General features: G+C 36.9%; 1 protein-coding gene across 2 annotated transcripts in view; it reads right to left on the reverse strand.

The window, feature by feature from the left end:
- The window catches only part of CDH2 (cadherin 2), a 215,050-nt gene that overhangs the window by 48,877 nt on the left and 151,046 nt on the right, over nt 1-15,127 (reverse strand). For both annotated transcript variants that reach the window (XM_060613504.3, XM_060613505.3), the window contains exons 3-7: nt 14,497-14,723; nt 12,636-12,782; nt 10,754-10,909; nt 5,939-6,083; nt 3,160-3,332 (exon numbers count right to left, since the gene is read on the reverse strand). In XM_060613504.3, coding sequence (XP_060469487.1) covers nt 3,160-3,332; nt 5,939-6,083; nt 10,754-10,909; nt 12,636-12,782; nt 14,497-14,723 — 848 coding nt within the window. The remainder of the gene's footprint in view (nt 1-3,159; nt 3,333-5,938; nt 6,084-10,753; nt 10,910-12,635; nt 12,783-14,496; nt 14,724-15,127) is intronic.

Below are 15,127 nucleotides of genomic sequence, written 5' to 3' on the forward strand. Positions count from 1 at the left end.
GAGTGAGGATCACCCTGCTATTCAGAGATGGGAAAGGAAATCTGCAGGCAGAGGAAACAACGGGAACAGAAGAACACAGAGCTTCAGATTTGTACAAGGAATTGCACGTGGCTGTATGAATGCCGGGCATCTTTGCTCCTCAGCAGGAAGCAAGGAATCCCAGGAGGTTAGACCCAAAGAAGGCTTTGAGACCAATGTCACGGAGTGTTTGGATCGCCATGTTAAAGGGCTCTGATGTCATCCTATGGGTGATGGAGCGCCATTTTACCCCAGGGGACACACAACATGTTTATAAAGACACTTGTGGGGTTTGTAGAAAGGAACCTGTAGAGAAGGGAAGACCAAGACAGAGGGACACAGGAGAAAATGTTGCTGACAGCACAAGTGAAAACAGGAAGGCTTGGAAAACAAGAAGTAGAATTCTTTCTTTGCCATGAGAAAAGGATGAGGAGGAGTAAAAGTGATAGCGCCCACCCAGTAGACGCGGAGGCTGGATTTACGATGGCGACAGGGGAAAACAATAGCTAATATGAATTGGGCACAGTGCTGCATGCTTTATACCTCGTGTTACATAACCCGTACAGCCATCCCATAAGGGAGGTCATAGTATTGGGCCCGTTCACAGATCTGGGGACTGAGGTTTCAGCTTAATACACTGAAGGTCAAATAGCCCACAACGGGCAGTGCCAGGATTTACACCTCCTGAAGCAGACTGTGAGTCATCAGTAGTCCTACCCGAGAAGGGCACGAGATGGGCCATAAAGAGAAAGGAGTGGAGAAAAGAAAATGCCAGGAATAGGCACCACCGAGTGATGCAAAAAGAAGTCAGGTGGAGGTAAAACACTGAAGCCTGGCAGATGTGGTAGGTACCGCTTTAGGCCTGGAAAACCTGAACAATGGATATTTTTCTAAACCCACAGATTGAAGTAAAATAAAAAACTGAATCTCAGTAAGCATTTCAATGATTAGGAGTTCAATCGCTTGTAGGTGTCATATATCCTGGGAGAATGACAACTGAAATTACTTTTGACAGAAAGAAAACTGTGAATTCTAATAGAAATAAAAGAATCTCGGGCCTGCACGAGGCCTGAAGAAGTCACAGTAATTTATCCCTGGCCTCAGGCAGAATTACCATAAACCATCTGAGATAGATACATTTTTTTTTCCTGTTAAATGACTTTCAGAAATGGAAGGTTTTCCATAATTTTCCCTAGTAACTCATTGTTGTGTTTAATAATTTCACTGTCAAGAAGCTATTGCTCACACATGATTCTATCGTTGCGAATCCATTTCCACATCCATCTCATCAGGGGGTGGTGCATAGCTGCTTCTGTCCACTGCAACATAAATTCAACCACGATGACATAGGACTTCAGGCTTCCATTCTCTAAACTAAACGCAGTCTCTCTGGCTTTTCAATTTGGTTGTTCTGCTTTAGTAAAACTATCTTTAATTCTCGATGCCTCTTTCTTATCATGAAACAGCCAGGCTGAATGAGGTAAGAATACTGCTGTGTGCACACAAGATGAAGACCCATTTCTGTATTTCACAATGAAGAGTGTGGAGGAAAGAGAAATACTTATGTTGGGGGGATGAGCTATACCTACATAGAATGTGTGCAACTTGGCACTCAAGACAGAATACTAAAAAATACCCCATGTTCTCATACCAAAATATGCATCCATGCTAAGTTTACTGGCATTTAAGAATGGCACGTCCTACAGTAATGGAAGAGGTGAAAAGACATACGTGTTTCAAATATCACTGAACCAGAAGTCCTACTGCAAAAACTAAATTTCAACCGTTTCCAACCCAGAAGATTCCTGGAAAAAGAATCGTTGATACCTGGAAGTTAACAGGTGCAACGTAATAGGCATACATCTAACGCCTAAGTAAGGCTCTCAGCTAAGTTCAGTTGTGAATAAAGTAATCTCGATTGTTCGTACTACTTTAGTAAGGTGTTTCTAGCACAATCTTGCATATATAATTAATTGCAATAGCAATGTTTTCTTCGATCCAATTCAAGTGAATGCTACTAAGGCAAATGAAGCATCATAAAACCAACTCCTAAAATCCTTGTCAATATTATTTATTGTGGTAAGTATAATGTTTCCTTTTGACATACATAATCTGAGGTCTCGTTACTATAAAAGCTGGCTCAGCCAGAAATCTACAAAGCACAAATGTCTATGTGTTAGCACTTTGATAATTCTTCAAACAATGCCTACTGATGGTCAATAATGACCTTGAGAATCTCTTAAGAAAATGGGCAGAACAGAATAAGGAGTGTAAAAGATTCATTAGGGGCAGAGTTTTCAGGAAAGGATAAAAGTGGGGCTTAAACTGAAGATGAAGAACTGGAAGGTTCCAAATCAAGAAAAAAGGTGCAAGGCATTCCCGGTAGAAGGAATCACATGAACAAAAAACGTCGAGGTGTGTAAGAGGACAGTGGGTTGAGGTCTGTCACAGTGAGATGAACATTTGGAATTAACCAAAATACCCATTCCCTCTCAGACTGTGACACTACATGGTATTTCACTGCTGTCAACATTTTATGCCTTTCCAACAAAAATTATGCCAGAAGTCTGTTTTTCTCCATTTACAACTTTAAAGCCTTGTCAGTGGAATTAATGTCATTGCTAGTCTTCAAACCTGCTCAGTAAGTTAATCATAAAGTTAAGGGGCAAGTTTTAATAAAGGGGATAATCTCCTTTAACAAAACCAGTCTATCCACAGAGACTACAAACACTCCACCACACACATGTCATGTGTGGCCTCTCAAAAATATTAATGTTAAAATTTTTCCTAAATTCATGCACACATTATTTGGGCATGATTGTTAATTTAATTCTTCACAAAAACCTTTGAATGTGAGGGAAAACTGAGAAAATGCCAAGAATTAAAAAAAAGTTAAATACAGATGCATCTAATTAACTTAGTTGATTACACACTATTTATTATATGGGCTAACAATGACTTATCCCGTATGCATACATAATTCAACTAATGTGAAGTTCGGCAGAAAATAGCACAAGAGTTCTTTAAAAAAACTGACGTTGAATAATACTGTGGATTTGTTATTACCTGGAGATAAACTGCATGTGATACCGCATACCTTTATGATTAAAAACAAATTCAAATAGTTTTTGGTTGGCTTACTTCTCTATCAAGTCCAGCTGCCACGGTGATAATATCACCAGTCTCATTGTTGATTGTAAACATGTTGGGCGAAGGGGTGCTTGGAGCCTGGGACAGGATTCTGTACCTCAACATCCCGTTTAGGGCGTTTGGATCATCAGCATCAATAGCAGTGACTGTCATCACGTATGTCCCTAGACACAGTATACATGGAAAATGAATGGTCACCCTTCACTTCGGTCTCCTAAATAGATATACCTCAAAGGTATATTTGCCTTTTTGATCAATCTTCATTTTACTTCTTCAAAACAAACATTTAATCATTTAGACTTGATTAAAAATGCTACCCATAAGAACAGTACTCACTTTAAAAATATAAAACACGGTTTAAATTCTTGAAAGGAAAACTATTAAAAATGTATACATTTATAAAGGTTCATTTTTTCCATAACTTAGAAGACAAGTTCACTCTACGACTCAAAGAAAGGATCACTTCAGACCTTTATTCATATAAAGTGCAAACAATAATACAGAATGCAACGTATTTTATGACCACTGATACCTTTTCCTATGTCATATTTTCTTCTGCTATACAGTAACATCAGAAATGACACACTGAGCATGATTCTCCTCAATGCCTAAGTCACTTTCTGAAAGTAAGCTGTGTGCACAACGAGGCACACTCCATTTACTCAGGTCATAAGGAATCATTCCATGCGTTACTGTTTTGGTACATTGAATAGGGGTTTGGCATTGTGGTTCGTTATTTCCTAGGAGATTACAAGAGCACTGTAACAAACTCAGGGACTTCAACTATATTAGATATTTTGGAAAGGAAATCTACAAAGCATCAGAACCAAATAAGTTCAAACTAGCTACACAAATTGTGTAATTTAGAAGCAGAGAGCAAAGTAGTTACTATTTAGGAAGGTCTGTTCTATGGGAAATTTAGAAGAACGGGAGTAAAAAATTTTCCATCTCTAACTTACCTTCTTCACGAGTGCTCTAAGCCCAGTTCTGCTTTAGAACCTCTCCATGGTATAGTTTTGCCCCAGAATTCACAGTCTTGACCACATTATTCAAATCTCGTTTCAGAGTTTGCTCCTCTAAGCAAGACGCTCTTATTATGTGCCATCTCTACACCCTTATTATTTTTTAAAAAAAAAACTTCATTGCATATTTCCTTGCTTCCTTTTATTCTTCTCCCCTAGAATGTAAGCTCCAGTAGGGTCGGAGCTGTTACCCACAGGGCTGGAACAGTGCCCAGCACACAGCACAGACCCTACAAACATTTGTTGAATGAACAAATGAATGGTTAAAAAAAAAATATGTTCCCAGATGTTGAGCCAAAATACTGATTATAATGCAGTTTAACTCAAGATTCTTACAGAACAACCACAAGAAATATATGCATGAAGCGTCTCTACTTCTCATGAAGATTGAGTCTTTTATTTGGTGGGGGGGCTTTAATGGAAATTCATGATGAAATGCATAATAAATATATCTTTAATGGTTTACTTTTGACAATTTTTGTGAAGCAGTACTTTTTAATAGTTAGAAATAACAGAGGAAAAAAATAAATGATTAAACCAAAAAAATTTTCCCCATGTTAAAAAAACTTTATCTCTAAAATATGAGGACAAGACTTGTGTTTTAGTAAGGATACGTTTAATATTCTTTGATTTTATAGTATTTTAAAATACCAAAGAAAGCTACTCCAGAATGTGCCTCAGAAGGAGCCACAGATGGTTGAACTTCCCGCACAGTCCTGTCCTCCCCTGTGGCTCCCCTCACCCCCACCTCTTCTTCCTTTCTGAGGATATAGACAAGTGCATTTGGATTGAGAAAAAAATGCCAGTTAAAGCATATTCAGTTATAGGCATAAATTGGGCATATGCATGAGAGCTACTGGTATAAATTGATACAGATGACAAGGATAACACGTAGCACAATTTTAAATATTGAGGCTTTTTTTAATACAAAATCAAAATAATAATAATAATAATAATAATAATAATATAGCTAATGAAGTCCCTCTAAACACCAAATCATCTCAGGAAGGTTGGAGAAACCCTCTCTCCTTTTCCCATCTCTCTCTGAACGGATTTTCATGTCCACTAGTTTTCCAAACTAAACTGGCCCCCCCTAGGCTTGCTCTTCTGAAGTCTACAGTGTTTTCAGTACAAGAATCGAAAATCTTAGTCAAACACCACTTCACAATGGTGAGAAGCTTTGGCAATCGCTGCTTCTAGGCTAGGACACTTTCCATGACACTAAGCTGAAAAGCGCAGGCTGCAGAAGACATTCGGGTCATGCACAAGTAAATAACCAGTGTGTCAACAGGGCAGCGATCACAGCTGCCTCCAGCCCCCTTTCCGCTTTTGGCTTTACCTCACTGCCTGGTCCCAGGAATACCAACTACCTTTCAGACTCTCTGACTGCGTTTCACGTGCTGCTCCGACTAATATGATAAAATCTGTACTTTATGAATGGAAAGCCACTGGTATTCTGGTGCTCACTTTTTCCTGCCCTGACTTTATGAACCACAGCCAAATGAAAGGAACCCATAGATCCTATACTATAGAACCAAAAATACTGTAGTGTGTACTTTTTCAAAGGTGGGAAGTGTTTTCTCTCTTCAGTGGGTTTTTTCCTAAGTTACCTTCTTTTTTCCCTAAAATCATTTTGCATGAAAGAAAGTAACACTAAAAAGGCTCACATGATTTCTCCTTTTGCTTATACCCCAGTGCTGTATTACACTGCATTTCCTGAATCTCTGAGTTATGATTTTCAAACTTACCGGGCTTGGACCCCTCAGGAACTGTCCCATTCCAAACCTGGTGTAAGAACTCTGGTCTGTTATCGTTCATATCAATAACATTGATGACAATGTCAATGGGGTTCTCCACTTGGTTCCCGTTAATATCCACTGCGTGTGCCCTCAACTGCAAAAGTAATTAGAAGACAAAACTATTTAACAGGTTTATGTCTCCAGTGAGAAGACAAAACAGACAATGACTGCACTACCAAAATAGCAAGGATGAACCAAGAAAGTGAAAAAAAAGCTACTCTCCCCGTCAAAATTTAAGTTAGCCAAACTTCATATGATTAGGATAGATATAGTAGTAAAAAGCCAGCAAATGCTGTCTGCTAGGCATTGTGCTCAGAGTTGTATGGATTTTAACTCATTTATTCCATATATGAAAGAGTAAGGCAGAAATGATAACTACTTGAAGGTGAAGAAATTGAGCTTCAGAAAAAGCCAGTTCTGTCCAGTTCCCAAATCCTTTTGCTAAATCCGTACATATGAGTCCGGGTAATTACCAATGTACTGGCACAGAGTAGTTGTAAAGATTAAGAGAACAGAACAGAATTTAGAAAGAATTTGGTGCGCGTAGGGAATTTTGACACTGGGTGTTTTTGTTTGTTTGTTTGTTTTAATTGTAAAATCACTCATAAACATTAAAAGTGCCTGTGTATTATATAAGACTGTTGTTCCTCTCCCAAGCCCGAGTTCTCAGTTTTACAGGTATTCTAAATATTTCATTTCTTTTTCTCTTTAAATAAATAGAGTCACTTGGCTACTTTTGGCAGAATATCCTCAAATCTTTTAATCCAGCACATAGAGATCCATTGCATTCTTTGCAATAGCTGTGTAGTGCTCCATTGAATTGTTTCTTTTTAACTGGAATGCTTCTGTGATTTTCCTGGTGATGTTGCCTGTTGGTTTCTGTTGGGCAGGCTTCAAGTTAAAGACACATCAACATATCCCCCTTTTCTTCATTTAGAAGTTATTTAATGCATGAAGCAATGCAAATTTTATTATTGCCTTTCAACACCAATAAAAATAATCCTTTTTTCCTTCACTTAATATATTACATTAATAGAGTCTTAATACTGAAACATTCTTGCAATTCTATAATTGAGTCTATTTTTTTTTTATGAGTATCTCTTAATTATGTGGTGGCAGTAAGAATCTGCAGAGGAAGAATTTGCCCCAAAACTGACCTGAAAATATTTATTTCCTGGTCTTAACCACAGGAGTTCAAATAATGAGAATTCATTCAGGAATAATTATTTAGAAGTTTTGTATTGATATTATTTATATTCATAAATTTGAGACTAGTCTAATTAGAGACTGGTCTATTGTGTGCTATCTTTATCAAGTTTCTGTATTAATGAGATTTTGTTTTTATGGAAGGTTTGAAAGTTTGACTCCTTTCTTAAACCTTTAGAACAATATAAAAAGCGTCAGCATTATATGTTCCTTAAGGATTTTATTTATTTATTTTTTCTTTAAGGATTTTAAAAGAACTGGTTGATGAAACAATCAAGGCCTTTGGAAGAAGGGAGTGTTGAGTAATATTCAAGGCAGAAAACACTGTTGTTTAATTTTTTTAAATGTTTGCACCCAGTGTGGGGCTCAAACTTATGACCCCGAGATCAAGAGTTGGATGCTCTATCACCTGGACCAGCCAGGTGCCCACCCTCCGCTTTGTGAGTAAACTTCATTTGACTTATTTTTTTATGCTCTGCATCCAACATGGTGCTTGAGCTCATAACCCTGAGATCAAGAGTTGCACGCTCCACTGACTGAGCCAGGCAGGTGCCCCTTGAAACATTTTAAATTTCTCATACACTTATTCACATGTTTAGATCAGGGGGAGTCCTGCTCTACTACATACCAATATTTTAATAATTTTCAAAACTTCAATCATTTAAAAAGTTTTTACAAGTGCAGGGGCACCTGGGTGGCTCAGTCAGTTAAGCATCCAACTTCAGCTCAGGTCATGATCTCACTGTTTGTGGGTTCGAGCCTTGCGATGGGCTCTGTGCTGACAGCTCAGAGCCTGGAGCCTGCTTCGGATTCTGTGTCTCCCTCTCTCTCTGCCCCTCCCCTACTCCCGCTCTGTCTCTCTCTCTCAAAAATAAACATTAAAAAAATTTAAAAAGTTTTTAGTGCAAAAATTCAACACATATGTTACTATGCAAAGTAAGAATCTAGAAACAAACACATACATATGTGGAATAAAAAGTTTTGAAAGACTAAGTGTAGATGATAAATTCCTGGGAATACTAATTCAATACATGGGATGATTGACTATAAAGGAAAAACAAAGTGGTTCTATATATACCTCTCTCCTTTTAGTAAAATAAACCCGACAGAGGTTAAAAATATAGAGGCTCAATACATACATACATACATACATACAAAAGAGAAAATTGGGTAGATTAACATCTTGGGGTAGAGAAGGTTTTTAACAACCATCTCTAAAACCAGATTGTATGATAAAATTGAAAAACACAATTTTGCAATGCAAGAACTATGAACAATAGTAGGGTAAAAATTATTAACAAAGCTTAAAAACAAACAACAAAAGGGGAAAATATGTGACAAATTAAATATTAATATCCCTTACTGTTAAGAGGTTCCTAACAGTAAAAAAAAAAAAAAAAGAAAAAAAAAAGGTAAACAATCCAAAAGAAATTTCAACACAGGAGTAGGGAATTCACTACGATTAGATATTCAACTTAGCCAACTTAAAGCATTAAGATCTTTTTTTTTCAAATAATATTGAATAAATAAATGCCTAGAATTGATAATGGTATGGAGAAAGTATATCTCCTATGTAATGGGTAGGTACTACAACATAATACGACCATTCTAGAGAACAATTTCACAATATTTATCAGAATAATTCCAATTTCAGGAATTTATTCCAAGGATATAATGGGAAAATGTACAGAAAAGTGTTCATTGCCACATTATTTGTAGTTACAAAATAGAATAAAATAAACCAAATTACCTAAATATCTACCAATAGGCAATTAGTTAAAATTACATTACATTCATTCAACAAAGTAATATAAAGCAATCAAAAATGATGACATAAATAGATAATTATTTATTGACATGGAAAGATGCTAAATCTTAGGATTGCTGAGTGACAAAAGCGGGTTTCTGAGAATGATGCCAATTTCAACGAAATACATTTATGAATCTATGCAAAGAAAAAATCTTGCAGCATATCACCAAAGTGTTAAAAAAAAAAGAAAAAGGTTGGTTCCACGTACTGAGATTACAAATCATTTTTATTTTCTTATTAATACTGCATTATTTTAAAAGTTTTTATAATGTGCATATATTGCCTAAAAATGATAATTTCATTAAAAGTTTTAGTTATTCATGCAGAAATTGGAGAAGTAATAAAGACCAACTTAGTTTTCTATATTAAAGTCATGAAAAAATATTTGAAATCTTGTTCTAGGAAATGTGCAAGCATGGCTAAAAAAAAAAAGAAATGAAAAATGCCTTGTGGAATTTATATTAATATTAGGCAATTCTTGAGTTTCAAAATACTCACTACAATTAATATTTAAAATGATTAGGGGCGCCTGGGTGGCGCAGTCGGTTAAGCGTCCGACTTCAGCCAGGTCACGATCTCGCGGTCCGTGAGTTCGAGCCCCGCGTCAGGCTCTGGGCTGATGGCTCGGAGCCTGGAGCCTGTTTCCGATTCTGTGTCTCCCTCTCTCTCTGCCCCTCCCCCGTTCATGCTATGTCTCTCTCTGTCCCAAAAATAAATTAAAAAAAAAAAAAAAAAAAAAAAAAAAAAAAATTAAAAAAAAAAAAAAATATTTAAAATGATTAAAAATCAGTTTCAAATATATACATATACGATATTTAAAAATATGACCATATAATTGTATACAAAAAGTTGTGATAACCCAGTAAGAAAATGAATAAAACAGAAAAATAAAGAACATAAAAACAAACATAAGACATATAATAAGATAGGGGCACCTGGGTGGCTCAGTTGGTTAAGCGTTCAACTCTTGGTAACAGCTCGGGTCATGATCTCATAGTTCATGAGATCAAGCCCCACATCAGACTCCTTGCTGACAGCGTGGAGCCTGCTTGGGATTCTCTCTCTCTGCCCCTCCTCCACTTGCACACACTCTCTCTTTCCCTCTCTCTCAAAAATAAATAAATAAATACTTAAAAAAAGTACAGTCTATACATTTATTATTTATTTAAAAAAATTTTTTTTAACATTTATTTATTTTTGAGACAGAGAGAAACAGAGCATGAACGGGGGAGGGGCAGAGAGAGAGGGAGACACAGAATTGGAAGCAGGCTCCAGGCTCTGGGCCATCAGCCCAGAGCCTGACACGGGGCTCGAACTCACGGACCGCGAGATCGTGACCTGAGCCGAAATCGGACGCTCAACCGACTGAGCCACCCAGGCGCCCCCAGTCTATACATTTAATGGAATATTATGCAGTAATTAAAAGTGATCTCCATATAATTTACACGCAACAATTTTGACTTCCTTCACATGAATTTGTTCTTGTAAGTCCTTAGCCACACTGACTTGTAAAGGGTAATGATATTTTACGCCATTTTACTTTCTTCTTTGCACTGTTCTTTACCATGGTACACATCAAGTCTATAAAACAATAATTATTACAACAAATTGAAAAGGCTACAAAGCACATTTCTGGTATGCGAACTCTCAGCACCAAAGCATGAAGACCAATAGAAGAGGCAAATGTTACAGTCTACACAGTCAGAAGAGTATTAGTACAACAGATCATCAGCTGGCTGATATCTTACATGAAACCGGGCTATCAGCTCACGGTCCAGAGGCTTGGTTACTGACAGCTGGCCTGAGATGGGGTTGATAATGAAGATACCAGTCGGAGGCTGGTCAGCTCCTGGCCCCGTCACGCTATACCGTAGTGAAAGGTTTTTATCTCTATCGGACCTGATCTGAGGATCAAGAAGACAATCATATTAAATGAGAGACTAAATGAGCTCATTATCAGAGACAGGGCCTGTCATACCTTATGCCCTTTTTCAGTTACAAATTTACAGCATCTCTTCCCAGAAAACCAGTCCTGTTTCTCTCATCCTTGCTTCTTGGTGACAGGCTTCAAAAAGAGATGTCACCTATCACCAGGAAGACTGAGGGCAACATTCACATCTAAAAGAACACTCGTTTAGGAACAGTGCAAGAAGTCCAAATTAAGGAGTGTCAGTGTTTGAACTGAATCATATTCTATCCAGGGAGCTTGTAGGTTAGAATAGTTAACACAGGAACAGGCGTCCAATTTAATTAAAGTAAAACTTGTTTACTTTTTTGTATCAGTTAGGAGAAGAAAGAACTGTGTTAGGCCACAGTATGAAACAGCCTTATGTGAGAACTCTGATATGGTTGAGTTTAGGAGTCAGATTTCTGCACTTGTATTATAGTGACATTATTCACTGCAACCAAAGCTTTCCAAGTCATTTTAAGGTGGTACCTATTACTCAAAATTCTTTGTTAAATACCAAAACATACAAGAAAGGATTTTAAAATGCGTTTTTATACTCTCAAAAATTATACCCACTATAGGCCCACTGCTTTCTCCTCCAAATATAACAGTTCTCAGGAAAAACAAGTTTATAGGTGAACAGTCACAGGAACAGGCTATATAGAAAGGGAGTATGACGAATAGCACAGACAAGGGTCAACTGGCAATACCTTGGCAGGTGATAATAACAGATCTTTATGTATTAGGTAAATATACTTAACCCAATAGCAGAATCCAGTTTATTAATTTTCTTGTGAAGACAAAATTCTCTCTCAACTCATTGTCCATTAAAGTAGAAAAATAAAAAAAAACACCTTTATTTGGGGGCTATGTTGTTCATTGTTAAATCAAATTATAATGTGCATTAAAATAAAATATGCAATACAAATAAATGACTTATTAAAAGTGCAACTTTCAGTAAGTAGGTATAGGAACGCTAAACTAATCACACACAAATGGACATTCTAATAAATCGATATACAGTAACTCTGTCCTTTTCCTTTTGCAATAAATAGTGGGTTGCTAATTTTACTAAACATGTATGAATATCTGTGATTTCTTTTTCTCTACATCTGATGGTACGCATTTAGAGTAATCGGAAAAAAAATTACTTCTCAGATTTATAAAAGCCTATGTTTTTGCACAGCCCCAGGGATTCTGTTAATGGTATCAGAGGTCATTTTCTTTTTTCTTTAAAGAACTCTCAAATGCACTCAGTGCTGGCATTTTTAGCAATGATTGTCCCTTTATTTCTTCTTTGGCTCAAAAGCTATCTATAGAGGGCAAAGATCATCATGGAGAGCATGGCTTTCAGACACGGAAGCGAAGATGTGTATGTGTGTTGTGAGAAAGGGTATGGTACGGGTGTGGATACATGTTGGAGTTAGGGCTTATGTATTCACACATTCAACAAACTCCATCGTCTGTGGTGTATGGGACCCACAGAGAGCTAGCTTTAACCATAAGTAATCTGAGGCAAATAAAAAAAGAGGCTTTCTGCAACACTATAGACATTTCATCTACACACAAACATACAGTTTTAATACATGTTGTTAACTCTATCTTGTGATAAAACAGACAAAAACATTTCTAACGTATACTTGACCCATGCCATGGAGACAATTAAAATTGTGCCAGCCTACCCTGACAAGCTCTTGAGGAAAAGGTCCTCTGGAATTTTCTGGCAAGTTGATTGGAGGGATAACCCAGTCTCTCTTCTGCCTTTGTAGGTGGCCATTGTGCTTAGTCGCTTGTCTTGGGAATACTATTTCTTCAATTTCTTGTGATTCCTTTCCATTAAAATACAACAAGACATTGCTGAGTACTAGGAAAAACATTTTCTGAAAGGACAGCAATATCAATGGATACCTGACAGTGAAGGGTTCACTGTCAGGAACAAGAAAATATGCCTGGAGGCCCTCTCCTCATCCCTCTATTAAAATAATAGAAAACACCATAAAATTTAGGGGCTACCATGACGATTGAAGAATTGAATTCCAAACAATTTATTATGTAGCACAGCTGTGTAAACTATTTGCAGTTTCTATAAACCATCTTAGATAGGAGTTAATATTGAGCACAATTTAATAGTACCCTTTTATATATCTCTCATTAGTTTAAACCACAGTTCAGGTAATGTGCTACTGTACATTAAATTTAGATCTTGATGTGCTAAAATATAATTTGAATTCCAGGAGAAGTTTAATACATACTGCTAAGGCATGTCTCAAATATTTATGACCCTATTAAATCCCACAGAATTAATGCTGTAATTATTCTAAACCTATGTCAGCCATGATGGATGCTGTAGATGACCCACTTTGCACATTGGGTATTAATCTCTGCTGGATGTCAACATTTTCTTCTGTTTTCCCTTATATCTGTAGACACTTTAGCCATTAGCCCTTGCTGCTTCAGTGCAAATATCCACGCTAGTTTGCTGGACCACAGCGAATCATCAACAACAAAAGCGCTTTTTCACTCAATTAGTTACCAGCTTCTCACTCTGTATTCCCCAAGTGACATGATTCCCCTTAACAGTTAAGAGATTAATAAATTACATCTCCTATAATGAAAGTCGAGCATTGGTGCAAGAGAAAAATGCTATCTTTTCCACTGATATACTTATTCCTATTTGATTATGGGTGTGTATAAGACATTTACAATTAAACAGAAGTGAATGTGTGTATTCCTATCTCCCAAAGTACAATAAATATACAAAATGTAATAGTTATACTTCATGAAATTATGGACTTCAAAATAGATGACTGTGGTGCCCCCTCATTTGTTTCAAATTAACTCCACATGAACTAGAATATTCAGAAACTAATAATGTTATCATAGCTTTACTGAAGAAGTTATTGTGTCTTACTAAAACTCCTAATATAGTGACTTATACAAAACAAGTGCTCAATAAATGTCTGTTGCATTTAATCCAACTGTACTTTTGTTGGAAGTGTATCTATTTATTTTATCTTGGCTTATAGCAGCTTCCACCAGAGGGAGTATATCATTCCTAAAAGTTATGTCCGTAGTTTAAATAATTCATACTCCCCAATTTGATTATTCAGGGGCAAGACAAAAACCCAATACTCCTAGCTAGAAATGCTTCCTATTGCTACTGTACTGTGTATCTGTACTTCCCACTTAATAGACTTGACTGGTGACATCTTGCCAAGAACTATTTATTTTCTAGTTATATTTAACAGCTTGTAAAGCTTCTGAGAAATTTAAAGCAAACAACTACTTCTAATTTTAAATTAAGTTCTAAATCTCAAAGTATAAACAACCCTTTCAAACACAGTTTGAGATAGCTTAAATATACATTTAGTCTAAGTATCTTGTAAGATTAAAAAAACCCCACAAAATACTATTGAAGTGACTGAAGTTGATGAAAATTCAAATACTGGCCAAGGTGACGTATAAAGCAAGGTACATATTTAGTTCCAACTGAATACATCAGATTTTTGAACATGGCTCCGAAGCCATATTTGGATACTCCACCTTCACTGCATCCTCAGGTAAGGTTGGCTTGAGGCTCAATTTTACTGCTACTTGCCACTTTTCCTGAGTCTCTTTGTCTTGGGCATATATCAGGAACTTCGCATGCTCGGAGGAGAGGGGAAAGCTTCTCACGGCATACACCATGCCATCTTCATCCACCTTAAAATCTGCTGGCTCACTGCTTTCATACTGTACTTTCCTTTTCCCATTGCAGTTGCTGAACTTTACTGTAAAAGATAATAAATATGTAAGTCTAGCAATAATACAAAGGCAGAAACACCTAACGTCTAACTAAGTCCATGAACCGCTTAGTAGTTTTAGTAGGCATAAAACACAAAAGTTTTATTTTTACATTATTAAAGGAATTCTCATACTATAGAATATCAGATTGTGGGGCTGAGTTGTACCCCAGAATCTCCTTGTTCCAAAGCCTTCCCCCACCCTTCACATTCCCCAGGAGCTTGGGCCCTTGGCTATAGCTGCTTTCTCCCCCCATGCCTCTCAATGACATTATCTGCTACTCCCTAACAAACTCCTACTCATCCTTCAGCACCCAGCTCCAGAGTCACTGAAAGTGGCACAATCTCTTGTTCTCAGTCTTCATGTAGTAATCTGAACACTATTATCACAG

The sequence above is a fragment of the Panthera onca genome, chromosome D3 (assembly GCF_046562875.1).
Source record: "Panthera onca isolate mPanOnc1 chromosome D3, mPanOnc1 haplotype 2, whole genome shotgun sequence".
NCBI classification, from domain to species: domain Eukaryota; kingdom Metazoa; phylum Chordata; class Mammalia; order Carnivora; family Felidae; genus Panthera; species Panthera onca.